The sequence below is a fragment of the Microcaecilia unicolor genome, chromosome 6 (assembly GCF_901765095.1).
Source record: "Microcaecilia unicolor chromosome 6, aMicUni1.1, whole genome shotgun sequence".
NCBI classification, from domain to species: Eukaryota; Metazoa; Chordata; class Amphibia; order Gymnophiona; family Siphonopidae; genus Microcaecilia; species Microcaecilia unicolor.
In genome coordinates this window covers 44,477,562-44,495,018 of record NC_044036.1, presented here as the reverse complement: position 1 = coordinate 44,495,018, position 17,457 = coordinate 44,477,562, and the positions used below count along the sequence as shown (strand labels likewise).

Genomic DNA, 17,457 nt, shown 5'->3' with positions numbered 1-17,457 from the left:
CAATGATAGACCTGTATGTAATGTAGTGTGTGTGTCCTCTAGCAGACTTTGCTTTCTAGTTATTGGTATTTAAGGCAGGAATTCAGTGAACCTTTGGTGCGAAGTTCACTTGATTACTGCCGTTCTGCATGAATGGATATTTTTGGGCTTTTTATTTTTTTTTTGTAATTTTAGACTTATTTATTTATTTATTGCATTTGTATCCCACATTTTCCCACCTATTTGCAGGCTCAGTGTGGCTTACGTAGTTTAGTTATGATATTGTCATTCCAGGATATTAGATACAATTAGTAATGTGTAGAGATTAAGTAAGGGGAAGAAGAAGGAAGTGGTTGGGCGGGTAAGTTTAGAAGGTGGACTTTCATAACTGGATGGATTGGTGAGGTGGATTGTTGGGGCTATAGGTTCTCTTTGTAGGCCTTGTTGAAGAAATACGTCTTCAGAGATTTGCGAAAGTTAGTTATTTCCTCAATTTTTTTTCAGGTCTGTGGGTAATGAATGCATTCCATAACTGCGTGCTCATGTAAGAGAAGGTAGTGGCATTGCTGATTTGTTTCCTTGTCAGGGTATTGATTTTATGTTATGTGCTTGCTTCCTCTGCTTTTGGTTATATGTTTTTTATTATCTGCTCAAGAAAGGAGTTATATAAAACTTTAAGCAAAACTCAAGCCAAAATGAATTACAGTAGAGTTGTGATCATCAGAAACTCATAGTGGTTCGTTCACTTTCTTAAACCAAATTCACGTGTCGTCATAAATAGATTTATTTCTCTTATCCAGAAATGTTCATGTTCTTTTTGATTTAGTGTCATCACTTTTCTTACTGTCTGCTTTTTTTTTAGCTTAAACTTTTTATTGAAAGATTCACATACAATGAAAATGATAACATTTTTATTTATTTATGTTGATTTATATACCGTGTCTTGTTGCAACTGCAAAACAGAACGGTTTACATTCCTCAACAAGGATTAGTTGCTCCCATGCAAACAATTACTACTGAAGCTATCATCCTTTCTACTACAGAACTTCACTGACTATGTCCCCCCCTCCCTTCCAATTGTCTACCCTAGAACAGTTCCCTCCCCTCTCTCCCACCCTGTCTGCTTATTTTATTGTGGTGGAATTTTCCATCTTTCATGTTTGTTTTTACCTTTTTTTCTTTAATTGTAAGAGAAAAGCAAATAAAAAAACAATTTAGGAAATACCAGGTGCCAAATAGAAGTTTTTTTTTTCTAGAAGAACTTGCTGTCTTTCACCATTGGTTGCTAGTTAATACGGTGTATTTGCTACCAGAAATGCAAGCTGATTTGAAATCTTTGATCTTAACGTTGAGGCATGAAAAGACCCAGCTCCGGATAGTCACAGCAGCAGCAACTGTGGCACATTTCCATAAAGCTGTGCGTAGTTGCCTACTTAGGGCCTGTTTACTAAGGTGCGCTAGCGTTTTTAGCGCATGCACAAAATTAGCGTACGCTAACTGTGTAGGCACCCAGAAGGAATATTGTGAGTTCCTATACAGCGCGTACTAAAAATGCTAATGCGTGTCTAGTGCGGCTTAGTAAACAGGGCCCCTAATTTATCATGTAAAATATATTTAAGGTCATTTTATAAGACATAAGCATCGCCACACTGGGACAGACCAAAGGTCCATCTAGCCCAGCACCCTGTCTCCGACAGTGGCCAATCCAGGTCACAATCACCCGACAAGATCCACGGAGCAAAGCATTCTGTACTGCTTGTCCCAGGAATAGTGGATTTTTCCCTATGTTCCTTTAATAACATTCTATGGCCTTTTCCTTCAGGAAGCCGTCCAAACCTTTCTTAAACTCTGCTAAGCTAACTGCCTTAACCACATTCTCCGGCAACGAATTCCAGAGTCGAATTACGCGCTGAGTAAAGAAAAATGTTCTCTTATTTGTTTTAAACGTACCGCACTCCAGCTTCATCGCATGCCCCCATGTCCTAGTATTTTTTGAAAGCGTAAACAGATGCTCCATATCTATTTTCCACTCCACTCATTATTTTATAGACCTCTATCATATCTCCCCTCAGCCGCTTTTTCTCCAAGCTGAAGAGCCCCAGCACTTTAGCCTTTCATCATAGGAAACTCGTCCCATCCCCTTAATCATCTTTGTCGCCATTCTCTGCACCTTTTCCAATTCCACTATATCTTTTTTGAGGTGCGGCGACCAGAATTGAACACAGTACTCTAGGTGCGGTCGCACCATGGACCGATACAATGGCATTATAATATCCTCATTTTTGTTTTCCATCCCATTCCTAATAATACCTAACATTCTATTTGCTTTCTTAGCCGCAGCAGCACACTGAGCAGAAGATTTCAATGTTTCATCAATGATGACTCCCAGGTCCCTTTCTCATTCCGTGACTCCTAACGCTGAACCTTGCATGACGTAACATTCGTGTCCAGTTAATTTAGCTTTTTATTTGGGGGGGGGGGAAGGGATCTTAGGGGTCCTTTTACTAAGCTGCAGCAAAAAGTGGACTTAGTCCTTGCATGGGTTTTTCCTGCAAGCTAAGGCTATTTTTACCGCAGTCGTAAAATAACCGATTTTTCTAATCTTTTGTATTAATGGCCATGCGCTAATGTCACCATTAGTGTGTGGTCACTAAAAAAAAAAAAAAAATTTTTTACCATGTGAGCACTTAATATCTACAAAATGGGCGGAAGTAAGGGCTCATGTGGTAATCCTGTTCTAAAGAGAATCCACTTGCGTGGAGAACTCAAAAGATCCCACGAAGAAAGTCGAGGAGGGGAGTGGGAATAAAAACCAGGGTTTTCCAGGAATCCTATTCAGAAGGAATGGATCCTCAGTAGCTTAGCGGAGATTGGGTGGCAGCACTGGTGGTGGGAGGCGGGGCCATTGGCTGGGAGGCGGGGCTAGTGCTGGGCAGACTTCTACTGTCTGTGCCCTGAAAATGGCAGATACAAATCAAGGTCAGGTATACACATAAAGTAGCACATATGAGTTTATCTTGTTGGGCAGACTGGATGGACCATACCGGTCGTTCTCTGCTGTCATCTACTATGTTACTATGTAGAAACAGGACCACAAAAGGTCTTGAGTGAAACAGTGTTTATTGAAAATCAAAGTGACTCAACACGTTGTGTTGAGTCACTTTGATTTTCAGTAAAACCCTGTTTCACTCAAGATCTCTTGTGGTCCTGTTTCTGGAAAACCCTGGATTTTATTCCCACTCCCCTCCTGTAATCCTGTGCTAACCAGTTGGCGCTTGCTAATGTGGATGAGCAGTGTAGCGCAGGAATGCCCACCCTCCACCCCATGACCCCCTCCCAAAAAAGTACAAATATTTTTTAATGCACAAATTTGACCCTTGCTGCAGGACAGTTGAGCGTGTCCCATGGTATGGCATTTTAAGCTACATTAGGTATGCATTGGTGCCTAACACAGCATAATAAAAGGGCTCTTGCTGAGAAGGGAGGAGAGGATCTTGGGAGCTAAATGGAAAAGGAACCTTAGGCAGGCAGGGCAGAGGGATAGCAGGAATTGGGAAGGAAAGGGAGGAACTGGAGGAGACACTCCACAGTCCCTCTCCATCTTGATTCCCCTCCTCGCTCACTCGTTCTTTTTTAATTGCTAGGCATGTGCATTTGTTTGAAATGATTTGGAAATGTTAATAGTTTTTCCCATGTCATTTTTTAAATCCTTTTTCTGCCCAAAAGTGACAGGGAAAAAATATTTTGTCTGTTTTGTGTCCCTTTTTAAAATAGTGTTCCCTCTTTCAGTAAAGAGAGTCTACTACCAACAATATTGTTCCTGTAATGAAGGGGGGAAAAAACAGAACAAAACAAAAGGTCCATAAATGTCAAAAACAAAAATATTTGGGCCTCACAGCCCTATTGATTGCTCTACAGTAACTCGTTGCCAGGGGATATTGTAACAGCTGGGTTTAAGAAAAGTTTTGGACAAGTTCCTGGAGGAAAAGTGCATAGTCTGCTATTGAGATAATAGACATGGGAAAGCCCCTGCTTACCCTGAGATTAGTACCTTGGAATCTTGCTACTATCTGGGTTTCTGCCAGGTACTTTTGACCTGGATTGGCCAATGTTGGAAACGGGATACTGGACCATTGGTCTGACACAGTATGGCTATTCTTAGGTTCTTACGTTATGTAATCAAAGCAAAGTACAGTGGAAAAGAATATTCCTGTGTGTATACATTCTGTGTGGAACAAAAATGCAGAGGGATCTTTAAAAAAAAAAAATCTCATTGGCTGAAGGAAACCCATAGGTCTTAACTCCTGACACTATAAAGAACAGTTTGTTTTATTTAGCAGGGAACGTTCCAGCATACTCTGAAGGGAAAAGTAACACCATCTCTGTAGTTGCTATATTTACTGCTGGAGTCTTTTAATGGTACCAGTCAGATCAGATCTGAATGAACAAAGCTTGGGAATATCTCCAGTTCTTGGGGTGGACTGGAGAGGGTGCATTGCATTCCTCCTCCTCCCCCATCCTGTGCTAACCATACCTTTGCTAGCTGGAATGCCAAGGCACTACCAGCCAAATACAGTGCCATCGCTCCCCTTCTTGCCTTCAGCCAACAACACTGGGACTTTCACGCATGCTCAGATGCACAAGAAGGTCCCGGCGTTGGCAGCTGAAGGCACGCCACCAACGTCTGCAGGGAGGAAGCAGTGCGAGGAGGGAAGCAGTGGCACTGTATTTGGCTGGCTGCCAGCAATGGTAAAGAGTTGCTGCGGTTCAGGAGGAGGCCTGAGCCCAAAGTGGGGGGGGGGGGGGACCTTGGCCCCTCCCCCCATTGCTGTGCCATGGTTCATTCCCTGGGGGTTGGGAAGGCTATTGTATTTAAACTCCTTAAGCTCATTTGAATTTCTTACTCAGACTGTTTTAATTATCTTGTTTGATTATTTGAACTTTTTTTTTTTTTTTGAGCAAATTTACTGGTGAGTTTAAAACTCTGCCTAATGGTTAGTGCAGTGGACTGAGAACTTGGGGAACTAGGTTCAAATCTCACTGCAGCTCCTTCTTACTCTGGGCAAGTCATGTAACCCTCCATTGCCCCCAGGTATAAAAACTAAGATTGTGAGCTCCCTAGGAATGTAAAAAGTACCAGCATATCATGTCAGCTGTTTGTTGTACCACAGAAAGGCGGTGCATCAGGTCCATGACCCTTTACCCTTTCACATACCACTGCTGCATTTTGTGCACTGCCTTCCATTTCTAAGCCTTGCTGTTCTTTTACAGGAGCTGGGAAAATATGGCCTGCTCTATTACAATGCCTTGTTCATGATCCTTCCTACCACAGCCATTGCCTACATCATGGGAGATGCACAAAAGGTAGAACTTTTAAGAATCCGTTTGTAATAAATCTTCTGCTCAGAGAATAATTTCATTTTTTACATGCAAAAGTGTGGCTTTTCGAGAGGGGGCATCCTTTTTATCTCTATCTGTTTTACAGCATCACTAGTACAGTGGAATCCCTTGTAAAATACCGGTTTTGTTTCTGTTTGGGTTTATTTCTAGTGGCACACTGGATGCTGACAGGGATCTGCAAAGTTATCCCTGGTTTTCCTTTCATTTGTATCCTAAATACTTTTTTTTTTTTTTGCCTTACTAATACTATTTTATCCTGAGTATGACTACCACCTTGGATGTGTTTAAGTGTTTCATGATACAATCTTACTTTTTTTTAAAATGTTTGTTATAATTGGGAGAATTTTGTGCACAATGTCTTCAAATTCTGCATACTTTATTTCTTTTATGCAGAATTCCCTCATCAGGATTTGCTCATTTTTTATGCCAGTCCTGACACCTAACTTTTTTTTTTTTTTTTCTTTCACTACAAAGTTGTGTCTAAGGAACTTATTCTCCAGGTCACACTCCCTCGATTCTCTCTACAACTTATATCGAATCACTTCCCCACCCAGCTTTTTCCTTGTCTACTTTCCTGTTCCCTCTATCACTGACCCCCCATAGCTTACTCTCTTCCCACCACTATTGTGGCTTGTACCGGCAACTTGCCATCTCCTGCCCCCCCACCACCACCGACAATCATGGAACCCCAGCTTGCTCTGTACTCAAACACAGTTTGTTTCTTGCTCCTCTTCCTACCCACACTTTGTGTCCTGCAGCTATTAGGAGGTATAAGATGAGCAGCCACACATCAGGCCACATGTTCCTCCTTGCTGGCCAGAGTCAGAATGCAGATTTGAACCACACAAGACACCGGATAATCCTACACTTTCCAATTAACCCAGTTATTCCTTGGATCAGAGGAGAACACGTAGTCCCAATGTGTCACTGTCTTCTTCCTTCTCCTCCCCTTCTGATGGGATGTGGGAAGTGATAAGCACAGGAGGGGCACCATACGACGTGAGCTACCGCTGATGGTGGCCTGTGCATTGAGAAGAATACCACCCAAGATTATTATGTCCTGGTTGTGTCTGTGACCTCTTGCCGCAACAACACAGAGAAAGTTTGCTGAAATTTGGCGGGTGGCACGTGCAGAGCGCTGGGTTGTGATATGACCAGTTTGTTACTACGTTTTGGGAATTTGCTGGTGGCAGCTTGCAACGTTTGCCACAGTAGTGCGAGGCAGACGACCAGCACTGCCTGAAGCCGACTTGTTGGCTCATAGCGTTAACATCACACAGTTGGCAAAATGGGCAGAAGTTAGTGGTGTTCATGGGATGGAGGGACAAGCAGAGGAATGTAAGGAGAACTGAACAGCATGGCCAGCAACCAGAGTGAGGGCCAGGCAGGCCAGCAAGGCTGGCCATTAGTGGGATAGTGGGGTGTAGGAGATGAAGGATGGTAACAGAATATTGGAACAGGGACCGGAAGGAGAGGCAAGTAGAAAGGTAAAATTCAATTACAAAGCTTTACTTTTTTTTGCCTTTCGTGCCAGTGTGATTAAACAGAATGAACAGGAGAGGGAACAGAGGAAAGGCTAGGAGAAGCAGGATAGGGAATCCCTGAGCAGTGGAAACAGACAGACATGAAGGGAATTTTAAGAGACTTACAAATGCTTGGAAGTCATTGCAAATCATGTCTTACATAAGTACATAAGTACATAAGTAGTGCCATACTGGGAAAGACCAAAGGTCCATCTAGCCCAGCATCCTGTCACCGACAGTGGCCAATCCAGGTCAAGGGCACCTGGCACGCTCCCCAAACGTAAAAACATTCCAGACAAGTTGTACCTAAAAATGAGGAATTTTTCCAGTCCATTTAATAGCGGTCTATGGACTTGTCCTTTAGGAATCTATCTAACCCCTTTTTAAACTCCGTCAAGCTAACCGCCCGTACCACGTTCTCCGGCAATGAATTCCAGAGTCTAATTACACGTTGGGTGAAGAAAAATTTTCTCCGATTCGTTTTAAATTTACCACACTGTAGCTTCAACTCATGCCCTCTAGTCCTAGTATTTTGGATAGCGTGAACAGTCGCTTCACATCCACCCGATCCATTCCACTCATTATTTTATACACTTCTATCATATCTCCCCTCAGCCGTCTCTTCTCCAAGCTGAAAAGCCCTAGCCTTCTCAGCCTCTCTTCATAGGAAAGTCGTCCCATCCCCACTATCATTTTCGTCGCCCTTCGCTGTACCTTTTCCAATTCTACTATATCTTTTTTGAGATACGGAGACCAGTACTGAACACAATACTCCAGGTGCGGTCGCACCATGGAGCGATACAACGGCATTATAACATCCGCACACCTGGACTCCATACCCTTCTTAATACACCCAACATTCTATTCGCTTTCCTAGCCGCAGCAGCACACTGAGCAGAAGGTTTCAGCGTATCATCGACGACGACACCCAGATCCCTTTCTTGATCCGTACTCCTAACGCGGAACCTTGCAAGACGTAGCTATAATTCGGGTTCCTCTTACCCACATGCATCACTTTGCACTTGTCAACATTGAACTTCATCTGCCACTTGCACGCCCATTCTCCCAGTCTCGCAAGGTCCTCCTGTAATCGTTCACATTCCTCCTGCGACTTGACGACCCTGAATAATTTTGTGTCATCGGCGAATTTAATTACCTCACTAGTTATTCCCATCTCTAGGTCATTTATAAATACATTAAAAAGCAACGGACCCAGCACAGACCCCTGCGGGACCCCACTAACTACCCTCCTCCACTGAGAATACTGGCCACGCAATCCTACTCTCTGCTTCCTATCTTTCAACCAGTTCTTAATCCATAATAATACCCTACCTCCGATTCCATGACTCTGCAATTTCTTCAGGAGTCTTTCGTGCGGCACTTTGTCAAACGCCTTCTGAAAATCCAGATATACAATATCAACCGGCTCCCCATTGTCCACATGTTTGCTTACCCCCTCAAAAAAATGCATTAGATTGGTGAGGCAAGACTTCCCTTCACTAAATCCGTGCTGACTTTGTCTCATCAGTCCATGTTTTTGTATATGCTCTGCAATTTTATTCTTAATAATAGCCTCCACCATCTTGCCCGGCACCGACGTCAGACTCACCGGTCTATAATTTCCCGGATCTCCTCTGGAACCCTTCTTAAAAATCGGAGTAACATTGGCTACCCTCCAGTCTTCCGGTATTACACTCGATTTTAGGGACAGATTGCATATTTCTAACAGTAGCTCCGCAAGTTCATTTTTTAGTTCTATTAATACTCTGGGATGAATACCATCAGGTCCCGGTGATTTACTACTCTTCAGCTTGCTGAACTGACCCATTACATCCTCCAAGGTTACAGAGAATTTGTTTAGTTTCTCCGATTCCCCCGCTTCAAATATTCTTTCCGGCACCGGTGTCCCCCCCAAATCCTCCTCGGTGAAGACCGAAGCAAAGAATTCGTTTAATTTCTCCGCTACGGCTTTGTCCTCCTTGATCGCCCCTTTAACACCATTTTCGTCCAGCGGCCCAACCGACTCTTTGGCCGGTTTCCTGCTTTTAATGTATCTAAAAAAGTTTTTACTATGTATTTTTGCTTCCAACGCTAATTTCTTCTCAAAGTCCTTTTTTGCCCTCCTTATCTCCGCTTTGCATTTGGCTTGGCATTCCTTATGATCTATCCTGTTACTTTCAGTTGGTTCTCTTCTCCACTTTCTGAAGGATTGTTTTTTGGCTCTAATGATTTCCTTTATCTTACTGTTTAGCCACGCCGGCTGACGTTTAGTCTTTTTTCCCTTTTTTCTAATACGTGGAATATATTTGTCCTGAACCTCCAGGATGGCGTTTTTAAACAGCATCCACGCCTGATGCAAGTTTTTACTCTGCGAGCTGCTCCTTTCAGTCTTTTTTTCACCATTTTTCTCATTTTGTCGTAATCACCTTTTCTATAGTTAAACGCTAGCGTACTTGATTTCCTAGTTTCACTTCCTTCAATGCCAATATCAAAACCGATCATATTATGATCACTGTTATCAAGCGGGCCCTCGTATCGTTACCCCCTGCACTAGATCATGAGCACCACTAAGGACTAAGTCTAGTATTTTTCCTTCTCTTGTCGGCTCCTGAACTAGCTGTTCCATGAAGCTGTCCTTGATTTCATCAAGAAATCTTATGTCCCTTGCGTGTACAGATGTTACATTACCCCAGTCTATATGCGGGTAATTGAAATCCCCCATTATTATTGTGTTGCCCAGTTTGTTTGCGTCCCTGATTTCCTTTAACATTTCCGCATCCGCCTGTTCGTCCTGGCCAGGCGGACGGTAGTACACTCCTATCACTATCCTTTTCCCCTTTGCACATGGAATTTCAATCCACAGTGATTCCAAGGAGTGTTTTGCTTCCTGCAGAATTTTCAATCTATTTGATTCAAGGCTCTCGTTAATATACAATGCTACCCCTCCACCAATCCGATTCACCCTATCACTACGATATAATTTGTACCCCGGTATGACAGTGTCCCACTGGTTATCCTCCTTCCACCAGGTCTCAGAGATGCCTATTATATCTAATTTTTCATTTAGTGCAATATATTCTAACTCCCCCATCTTATTTCTTAGGCTCCTGGCATTCGCATATAGACATTTCAAACTATGTTTGTTGTTCCTAAGTACATCATGCTTAGTACTTGACAGTATTAATTGGCAATCTTTTGTCTGATTTTTATTGTTATTTAAAGATACCCGATCTACTACAATCTCTTTTGCAACCTCACTATCAGGATACTCTATCTTCCCTGTTATGGTGATATCTTGGAAAGATACCTTATCCCGAACCATGCTCTTTTGAGCGACTGTCGGCCTTCCCCCCATTTCTAGTTTAAAAGCTGCTCTATCTCCTTCTTAAACGCCGATGCCAGCAGCCTGGTCCCACTCTGGTTAAGATGGAGCCCATCCTTTCGGAATAGGCTCCCCCTTCCCCAGAATGTTGCCCAGTTCCTAACAAATCTAAAGCCCTCCTCCCTGCACCATCGTCTCATCCACGCATTGAGACTCTGGAGCTCTGCCTGTCTCTTGGGCCCTGCGCGTGGCACAGGTAGCATTTCAGAAAATGCTACCCTGGAGGATCTGGATTTCAGCTTTCTACCTAAGAGCCTAAATTTTGCTTCCAGAACCTCTCTCCCACATTTTCCTATGTCATTGGTACCCACATGTACCAAGACAGCGGACTCCTCCCCAGCACTATCTAGAATCCTATCTAGGTGACACGTGAGGTCCGCCACCTTCGCACCAGGCAGGCAAGTCACCAGGCGATCCTCACGTCCACCAGCCACCCAGCTATCTATATGCCTAATGATCGAATCACCAAGTACAACAGCTGTCCTAACCTTTCCCTCCCGGGCAACATTTGGAGATATATCCTCGGTGCGAAAGGATAATACATCCCCTGGTGGGCAGGTCCTGGCTACAGGAGTACTTCCTACTTCATTCACACATATGGGCTTGGAATATGGATCACTAAATAGCTCCAGTCTTATTAAATACAAAATATCTTTATTAAACACGTGTGCTTCAAAACCTGCTCACGTGTGTTTAAAACCTTTATTCACAAACATATGGAGCCAGACTCTTCACTGCTGGTTGCTACTGAGGAACTGAGTTCGATTCCCACTTCAGGCACAGGCAGCTCCTTGTGAAGTCACTTAACCCTCCATTGCCCCATGTAAGCCGCATTGAGCCTGCCATGAGTGGGGAAAGCGAGGGGTACAAATATAACAAAAAATAAATAAATATAACTAGGATTGCTGATATTTCCTAACACTGAAACAAGCTGGAGGGCGACTTGAGATAAGACCTTGAACAGGGAAGACCCTACAGAAAGAAACTTCCTCAGTTTGTTTTTGAGAGGTGTTCTTTTTTGCTTGTTTGTTTGTGTGTGTGTTTTTTAAAGGTTGAGTAAATAACAGACAGGATACTGGCAGAAGGTCTGAATAAGAAGTAAGCAAAATATGTGAACAAAGAACAGGCCAGCTACGCGTACTGCCGGAACTTAACAGACAGAGGCATTCCACTGGAAAGCAACCAGACAGCAATTTAATTTAATTGATATTTAAAGTGTGGCTTATAAATTTATAAACTACGTGCCATGCCTGTGGAAAATCACAGCATCGCCACTGTTCAAGTACGTGGCCACGTTCTGTCTTCATATTGCCAACACGTAGTATCCAATTTAACAAATCAGCCACACTTTTAGGCAGGGCTATAGTTAGTACACCAAGCCTTCGATTCCAACTCCAGCTCCAACTGATATTAGGCTTTAAATTTTTCGTTCTGGATATAAAGTACTGGTAAATATAACTTTTAAGATTGAACTGAAGACTCGCTTATTTACAGAGGCTTTTGGCTGACCCAGTCACTCATTCCATCCCATGGCCATGCTCTATGGGAGTGCAGTGTTCAACTTGGTTTTGCAGCTTTTTAATTTTTTTTTTCTTTTCTCCCCTTTTCTGTCCTGTACATAATGTAGTTCCTTTCACTTTTATATATAATAGAATATAATAAATGTATTATTTATGTAAACCACTTCAGAAGTTATACTAAGAGGCACTATATCAACTTTTATTAAACTTGAAACTTATTTACCAGTACTTTAGATCCAGGGCAAAGGTATGTGTGTATATAAAAACATAAAAAAATATTGATAGGCAAACCAAAATACCAGAAAGTAAAAAAAAAAAAACAAGGACCTATGTTTACTAAGTGGCACTATGGGCGCGTTAGTGTTTTGAACGTGCGTAAATGGTTTACGTGCATTAAACGCTAATATGCCCATAGAAATGTATATACTACTAACAAATGGGTTACATCAACAATATTTAGTCACAATTGGGGCTAATTTCAAAGCACTTAGTAACCTATGGTACTTTGTTGTCTATCCTGCTTATTTTCGAACGAGAAGGCCGGCCATCTCCTGAAGCCGGCCAAATCGGTATAATCGAAAGCCGATTTTGGCCAGCTTTAACTGCTTTCCGTCGCAGGGCCGGCCAAAGTTAAAGGGGGCGTTTCGGCAGGGTATGGAAGGCGGGACAGGGGCGTGGTTATGAGATGGCCAGCTTCAGCCGATAATGAAGAAAAGAAGGCCGGCTCTGACGAGCACTTAGCCGGCTTCACTTGATCCATTTATTTTTAGGACCAAGCCTCAAAAAAAGTGCCCCAAATGACCAGATGACCACTGGAGGGAATCGGGGATCACCTCCCTTTACTCCCCCAGTGGTCACCAACCCCCTCCCACCCAAATGCAGTATTTGTAACTTTTATTATCATTAACACATTTCTCACATACACAATCGATAAAGTCCAACATGTCTTTTCCATATGCAAAATCCCAAAGTCAACTGCAATACTTTTGTGTATTCAATGCCATGTGTCCGCTACAGAGTTGTTGCAAAATAACTCTCCTCTCGTGTGTCTGGGCAAAAAACTCTTTATTTGGGAGTCAATCCCCTTCTTATATACTCTATGAATATTCATGGATATTACATGTATTATCATTACTATTGGTTACATTTTGCTTACACAACCATGATCATGCATTGCTTACAAGAACAACTCTACATGAACAGCTCGTGAACCTGCTCAGGAATGTACAAACATCACCTGCTATTCTGCTACTTTCTCAGGAAAGAACAAAAACATCACATGCTAGATTCTCAGGAATATACAAAACATCATCTGCTGCCTGTATCCAAATACATTCTATCTACATCTCCACCTTTTTTTTTTTTTTTAATGAAATCTCCGTGGTGTGCCAGCTGGAGATGGAGGTGGAGATGTTTGTAATAGCTTATAAACATATTGAGCAGAGTGACGTGTTGGAGCGAATGGACGAGGAAAACATAAAGAAAAAAGGTTAGGAATGCATTGTATACAACAGCAAAAAATAGTGAAAACAAAATACCAATGACTAAATACTGGATAATAGGGCGGAGCCAGGTCCAAGGGATCCATTGCCACAATTGATCCCATACATCAGAGAGTAGGTTATTATGAATAGTAATATGAGTAGTTAAATTCCGTAGGAAAGCTAATTGTTGTCAATGGCCTTTGAATTGTCAGATAAATTAAAACAGCACATGTCCTGAAACTCTTCGCAACCATGATGGTTAAGTAATAAAAGATAATCAATGGCTGCTCGATTTTGTAAAACTCCATGACGTAATTGCTGTTGCTCAGCATTAAGTAAACTAATAGCAGTGGAGGTTGCATTGATTGATTTAATTGCCCAACAGGCTAATTCACGAATATTTTTTGCATTTGCCGCTGCCAATGCAGGGACACCTATTAATGAAAATGCAAGTGCCAGATATTCAGTTTGACTCAGAAATTTAACATTATCATTGCAATTGGCAGCAAGGGTCATACGCTTGGATCGCATATGTGAGGAGTTAGAAAATAAAATATGTTTACTGGGAAGTACCATAGTGAGTCGACTTAGACAGCATGTAGTACCATCAGATATATTAGCTGGAATATAATTAAAGGTATACATTCCACATGACCAAAACCAGCCAGGGGGTAAATGAGTAAATTTATAAATATATGAAACATTTTCGTAGGAGCTACAATTTAACAAAGTTGGTCCAAAATTAACACAATTTGATCGGGTACAATTAACCATACGAGCACATGTCATATTGATACTAGCTATTTGATTGGTTCTCACATGCATTGCCAAAGTAGGCGGCAACAGGGTTTGTGTTCCCCAATTATGGTATTCATAAGAAGCATTTCGATAGGATGAATTAACAGGAAGCTGTGAATAAAACCAAGTATCATTTTGCATATCTTTAGGATCATGACATACTGGAATCAGGCAAGTTGCCAAAACTTCTCCAACTGCCTTTTGATGAGAAAGACAGAAATCAGTTTGGTTCAGTGAAATTGCAAACGCTTCCCAAATATTTTTTGTGGGAAGTAATTGTGACTGTCCACAAGGTATGTACAAACAACAACACAGTAGAAGCAATGTAATGGAATTAGCATTAAGCGCTGCAATAATAGCCACTACGAAGTTATCATCAGTCTTTTCAATATGAGCTTTTTCTAAAGTCTCTGTAGCTTGTTGACTCAAGGCTTTAATTTGTCCCCAAGTAACAGGAGCATTAGGTTGACGAGTCACTGACCGTTTGCGTGTTTGCATCTGCGGTCCTTGAAGGGTGAGTGTGAAATTGGGAATTGGGTTGTGAAGACCTTGATGCCACGACATGAGGTTTCACCCACTTTGCTGGAATCCACACCGGGCCAGAATCTGTTTGAACAGCAGCGTAACCACGACCCCAGGTAAGGAGAGGCACAGGGGAACTCCACTGATCAGAAGGTAGTTGTCGGTATATGACCAAAGGACGAGATAAAGGTGGGGCAGGAGTACGAAAATGTTGTTCAAATCTGGAAGAAAAAGTTTTTGTAGCAGGATTATTGATGAGATTGAGATGATTCAGTGTGTAAAGGATTTGTGCTAAGCATTCATCAATGCTTACTCTATGACGGAGAATACCGTCTTTTTTTGTAGTCAGATTACTTAAAGCAGTTTTCAGTGTGCGATTAGCACGTTCAACAATAGCTTGACCAGTGGAGTTATAGGGGATACCAAAAAGGTGCTCAATATGCCAGAGGGTCAGGAACTCCTGTAAGGAGGTGGAAGTATAAGCAGGGGCATTGTCTGTCTTGAGAGTTTTAGGAACACCCATGACCGCAAAAGCTTGGAGAAGATGAGAGCGGACATGAGATGTAGTTTCCCCTTTTTGTGCAGTGACCCACAAAAATCCAGAATGAGTATCAACAACCACATGAAGCTTAGACCATTGACCAAAAGGGGGAAAGTGAGTAACGTCCATTTGCCAGAGGCTATTAACTTCCAGACCACGAGGATTAACTCCAGGAAAAAGGTAGTAGGAGCTGAAAAGGAACATTGTGGACAATTTTTGATAATAGCTCTAGCTTCTTCTAAAGAAATTTGAAACTGGCGAGCTAGGCTAGGTGCATTTTGATGATGAAGTTCATGACTGCAGTGTGCTGTGGAGAAAAAATGAAGATGGCGATCCGCTCGAGCATTCCCTTCAGACAGACCACCAGGAAAAGGTTGATGACTGCGGATATGACCTATAAAGAGAGAAGAAAGGCGATTCTCCAAGTAACCTTGGAGGGTTAACAGTAAAGCATAAAAAGAGGCATCCATTTTGAATGATACATAACTGTCGGGCATGCGACGGACAAGATTAGCACAATATTGACTGTCAACAATAAGATTCAGTGGTTGATCTGAAAATAAAGAAAGAGCCAGGATGATGGCAGCAAGCTCTGAACGTTGAGCAGAGGTTTGTGGAGAGGTAAATTTGACGTGCCATTTGTTCAGATTGTACCAAGTAACCACCCCACGAGTGGGACTACCATCTGTAAAGACGGTGAGAGCAGTAGGGAGTGGACGTAAAGAAATGGGATCATGAAGAGTGATTGGCAAAATGGATGTGCCCTGTATGCGAGGGTCTTTAGGATAGTGGCAATCTATAATACCAACATAAGTGGCTAAAATAAATTGCAAGTCGTCGGAGAACTGAATCATTTTTTCCCACTGCCACAAAGAATGAGGAATGATGAGTTTAAGAATGTCGAAACCAGTCATGAATGTTGCTCGCTCTCGAGCTTTAGTAATCAGCAAGGCTAGTTGCTGGGGCCATTGTGTAATAGTAGAATGGAGAGTATTCTGTAAATAGACCCATTCTATCAATTTCGGAGGAGTTGTATCTTGATATAAGACACCAAACGGTTGTCGGTGGGTGGGGTCTTTGAGAACGCAAAAACAAAAAAGGGCAAATGCATCTCGTCTATCTGTCCATTTTGTTTGTAAGATTTGATCCAATTGTGACAGAATTGTTTGTTGCGATGCAGTGAGTGTAATTAATTCAGCAGGTGTTTTATGACCTTTTAATGCGAGAAACAGGGGTTGTAAAAATTCTGTAGGAAGTTTCAAGTAGGGACGTAACCAATTGAGATTTCCTAAAATCTCTTGTAATTGATGTAATGTCGTGGGAGACTGTAAATTGAGATGAGGAGCGACAGGTTGGGCTGCAGCTTTAGTCATACGGAAACCTAGATATAAATAGGGTTCCTTTTCTTGAACCTTCTCTGAGGCAATTGTTAATCCTGAGGAGGCCAAGATAGAAATTAAAGTAGATTTCCAAGAAGGGGGAAGAGTTATCCCTGCAATTAGTATATCATCCATATAATGATATACCAAAAGTTGAGGGAAATAGGCACGAAATGGTTGCAAGGCTTGATGAACATAGTATTGACAAATAGTGGGTGAATTTAACATTCCCTGGGGCAAAACTTTCCAACAATACCTAGTAGTAGGGTGTGCATTATTGTAAACAGGTACAGTAAAAGCAAAGTATTTATAATCTTTTTCCTGGAGAGGAATTGAAAAAAAACAATCCTTCAGATCTATAATAGCTAATTGATAATCATAAGGAATCAAATTAGGATTTGGAATACCACATTGTAACGGGCCCATTGGTTCTAAAATCGCATTAATAGCTCGTAGGTCATGTAAAAATCTCCATTTTCCGGATTTTTTCTTGATCACAAATACCGGAGTATTATATGGAGAATTGGTAGGCTCAATGTGATTTAATTGTAATTGTTCTTCCACCAATTGATGTAAAATCAACAGTTTTTCTCTGGTAATCGGCCACTGCTCTACCCAAACAGGTTTGTCAGTTTTCCATTCCAAAGGAAGAGAAAAAGACATATTTATGAACTGTTAATCAGGTAGGATCAATGATGCATCTAATTGTTCCAAAAGGTCACGACCCCATAAATTAAAGGGTACTTGTAAAATACAGGGCTTAATATGTCCTAGAACCTTGGTATCGTTAGGATATGTAATAGATAACCATTGAGAACTTTGGGAGGCTGACTGAGTTCCCCCTATTCCTGTCACATGTGAAGTATCTTCAATGGGCCATTCCACAGGCCATTGTTTATAAGCTATGACAGAAACATCCGCCCCGGTAT

At 42.0% G+C, this 17,457-nt stretch overlaps 1 protein-coding gene across 1 annotated transcript in view; it reads left to right on the top strand.

Annotated features, from left to right (window-relative positions):
• The window catches only part of SLC35D1 (solute carrier family 35 member D1), an 82,681-nt gene that overhangs the window by 16,867 nt on the left and 48,357 nt on the right, over positions 1–17,457 (top strand). The window contains exon 8 of the mRNA XM_030207194.1: positions 5,251–5,343. Within this exon, the coding sequence (XP_030063054.1) occupies positions 5,251–5,343 (93 nt within the window). The remainder of the gene's footprint in view (positions 1–5,250; positions 5,344–17,457) is intronic.